The sequence below is a fragment of the Nicotiana tomentosiformis genome, chromosome 7 (genome assembly GCF_000390325.3).
Source record: "Nicotiana tomentosiformis chromosome 7, ASM39032v3, whole genome shotgun sequence".
Classification (NCBI taxonomy): Eukaryota; Viridiplantae; Streptophyta; class Magnoliopsida; order Solanales; family Solanaceae; genus Nicotiana; species Nicotiana tomentosiformis.
In genome coordinates, this window is record NC_090818.1 from 49,679,686 (window position 1) to 49,682,571 (window position 2,886).

The 2,886-nt window shown below is 41.1% G+C and overlaps 1 protein-coding gene across 1 annotated transcript; it reads left to right on the top strand.

The window, feature by feature from the left end:
* The first annotated feature begins 1,556 nt into the window (after positions 1-1,556).
* Positions 1,557-2,434, top strand: LOC138895577 (uncharacterized). Its single transcript, XM_070180284.1, has 3 exons — positions 1,557-2,022; positions 2,176-2,369; positions 2,423-2,434. The coding sequence occupies exons 1-3, from the start codon at positions 1,557-1,559 to the stop codon at positions 2,432-2,434; spliced, it is 672 nt and encodes a 223-aa protein (XP_070036385.1).
* The last annotated feature ends 452 nt before the right edge of the window (positions 2,435-2,886 follow it).

Here is a 2,886-nt window from a genome sequence, read left to right on the forward strand (position 1 = left end):
TACTACAGTTGTTTTGCCTGGCAGTGTGCATCGCAGAAATTTCTGTTGCACAGGGCTAACTTTGGAAGCTTATCTCTCCTAATCTATAAGGAATTTGGCAATGATCCAAAAATGAAAGTTGTATCACTTTATATCTAGTTTTCATAAAATTAAACCGTTTGGTAGTTGGAGTTGGGGACAGAAAGTTATGATTGGTACACTAGAGGCTATATGGGAAGAGTTTTGAAATTGCGAAAAAGAAATTTTTGCTACACAAGACTGAATTTGGGAGCTTATATCTCACTATCTATAAAGAAATTAGGAGATAAGTAAAACATGAAAGTTGTAGCCCTTGGTGTATAATTTCTAGAAAGTTAAACCATTTATTATTCGGACATCGTATGAGAGAGTTATGTCCATATTCGTATCGGAAAAACTGCTATTTTTCTGGGACTGAGGCAAATCGCAGGTGTCAAATGCGATTTATAAGTCTCAAATGTCAAATGCGACTTGCCTGCATAGATTCTAAAAATGGGGTTTTTGGCTATTTTAACATATTTTGAGGTATGGAGCTCGGATTAAAGTAATTTTTGAGGCAATTTTCACCATATGGATTGGGGTAAGTGTTCTATATACAAAAGTGATTATACTTCATGATACCATGGTTATTTTTATCAATTATTAGTGAATCAAATGGAAGAAATTGGAAAAATTTGTAAAACTCTTCAAGAACAAAAATTTAAGATTTGGAGGTCGAGTTGTTATGAATTTGATAAAATTGGTATGGTTGAACTAGTATCAGAATGGGTGTTCAGATTTTGTAAAAATTCTGTCGGGTTCCGAGAGGTGAGCCCCGCATTGACTTTTGGTTGACTTTTTAATGTGAATTTTTAAGTCGATATTTTATTATCCGAAATTATTTCCGATAAAGTTTAATAAAGTTATACAATTAATTTGGATAGATTTGAACTGTCCGGAGGTCAATTCAAGCAAGAAAGCTATTTTGAAACATCAGCCTAACTTCAAAAAGGTAAGTATATTGTCTAACCTTGAGTGAGGAAAATTACCCCTTAGGCATTGAGTCTTATGTAAAAATTGTGTAATTTAAAATCATGTACGCGAGGTGACGAGTACATACTTGGTTTATATGTGCAAATTATGTCGGTTAAAATTCATAGACGCCTTTATGTATTAAATTGGAAATTGTTGGCACTTATTAAATCCTTTATTTGTCATCCCTTGTTCCTTGTTTGCCGATGTTGTTTTTATATGATAATTTGGTGTGATAATCACTTTGATTTTTATGTGATATATTGTGGTTAGCTGGGTTAACATTTCTTGGAAATAATCTCATTATGGATTCTTTATCTATAGAGTTGGCGAAGATCCTCTAGAAGAGGAAGGTCAATATAGCGTGTGTCCAGGAGACAAGGTGGGTAGGGTCGAGGGCGAGGGATGCAGACGTGTATAAACTTTGGTACTCAGGAGTCCAGAAAGGTAAGAATGGAGTGGGCATCTTGGTGGATTGGGAACTTAGAGAGTCTATGGTTGAGGTTAGATGAGTGAATGATAGATTCATGATTATTAAGTTGGTGGTTGGAGAGTGCACCATAAACGTCGTTAGCGCCTATGCGCCGCATGTGGGCCTAGATGAAGAGGTTAAATGGCGCTTCTGGGAAGGGTTAGATGAGATTGTGCGTCAAGTTTCGCCTGCTGAGAAGTTATTCATAGGAGGGGATTTCAATGGGCATATTGGGTCGACCACAGGTGGTTATGGTGAGGTGCACAGAGGCTTCGTTTTTGGGGAGAGGAATGGAAGAGGTACATCGTTGTTAGACTTCACTAAGGCTTTTGGGTTGGTGATTGTGAACTCTAGCTTTCGGAAGAGGGAGGCGCATTTGGTTACTTTTCAAAATGCGGTGGCAAAGATTCAGATTGACTATCTCCTCATCAGGAGGTGTGACAGAGGGTTGTACAAGGATTGCAAGGTGATTCCAGGTGATATACTTGCGACGCAGCATAGGCTCTTGGTAATGGACATTGGTATTATGTTAAAGAGGAGGAAAAGGTCTACTCGAGGAAGTCCGAGAATCAGGTGGGGAGCCTTAACTAAGGATAAAGCCCAAGAGTTGGAGGGGCGGTTGTCAGCTATGGGAGCTTGGAGGAGCAGTGGTGACGCGAGCACTATGTGGTCAGTGACAACAGACTATATTAGGGAGGCTGCAAGAGAGGTGTTAGGGGTCTCGACGGGCGTCTCTGGTGGGCATAAAGGAGACTGGTGGTGGAATGAAGTGGTCCAAGGTAAAGTAGAAGCAAAGAAGGCGGCGTACCTGAAGTTAGTGGGGAGCATAGGTGAGGAGGAGAGGCGAGGGTGCATGGAGAAGTATAAGGTAGCTAGGAAGGAAGCTATACACCTTGTTAGAATGTTGGTGGAACTGTACAGAGAGAGGAATAAGGATCTGCACATGGTGTTTATTGACCTAGAGAAAGCGTATGACAAGGTTCCTAGAGAAGTTCTCTGGAGATGTCTAAAGGCAAAAGGTGTGTCGGTTCCCTACGTTATGGCGATTAAGGACATGTATGATGGGGCTAAGACTCGGGTTAGGACAGTAGGAGGCGACTCTGAGCATTTTTCGACTCAGTCCGTTCTTATTCGCCCTGGTAATGGACGCATTAACACACCATATTCAAGGAGATGTGCCATGGTGCATGCTATTCGCCGATGAAATAGTTCTAATTGATGAGTCACGAGCCGGTGTTAACGAGAGGCTGGAGGTTTGGATACATGCTCTTGAGTCTAAGGGTTTCAAGTTGAGCAGGACAAAGACGGAATACCTGGAGTGTAAGTTCAGCACTAAGCCAGGGAAAGTGGGCGTGGATGTGAGGCTTGATCTGCAGGTCATCCCG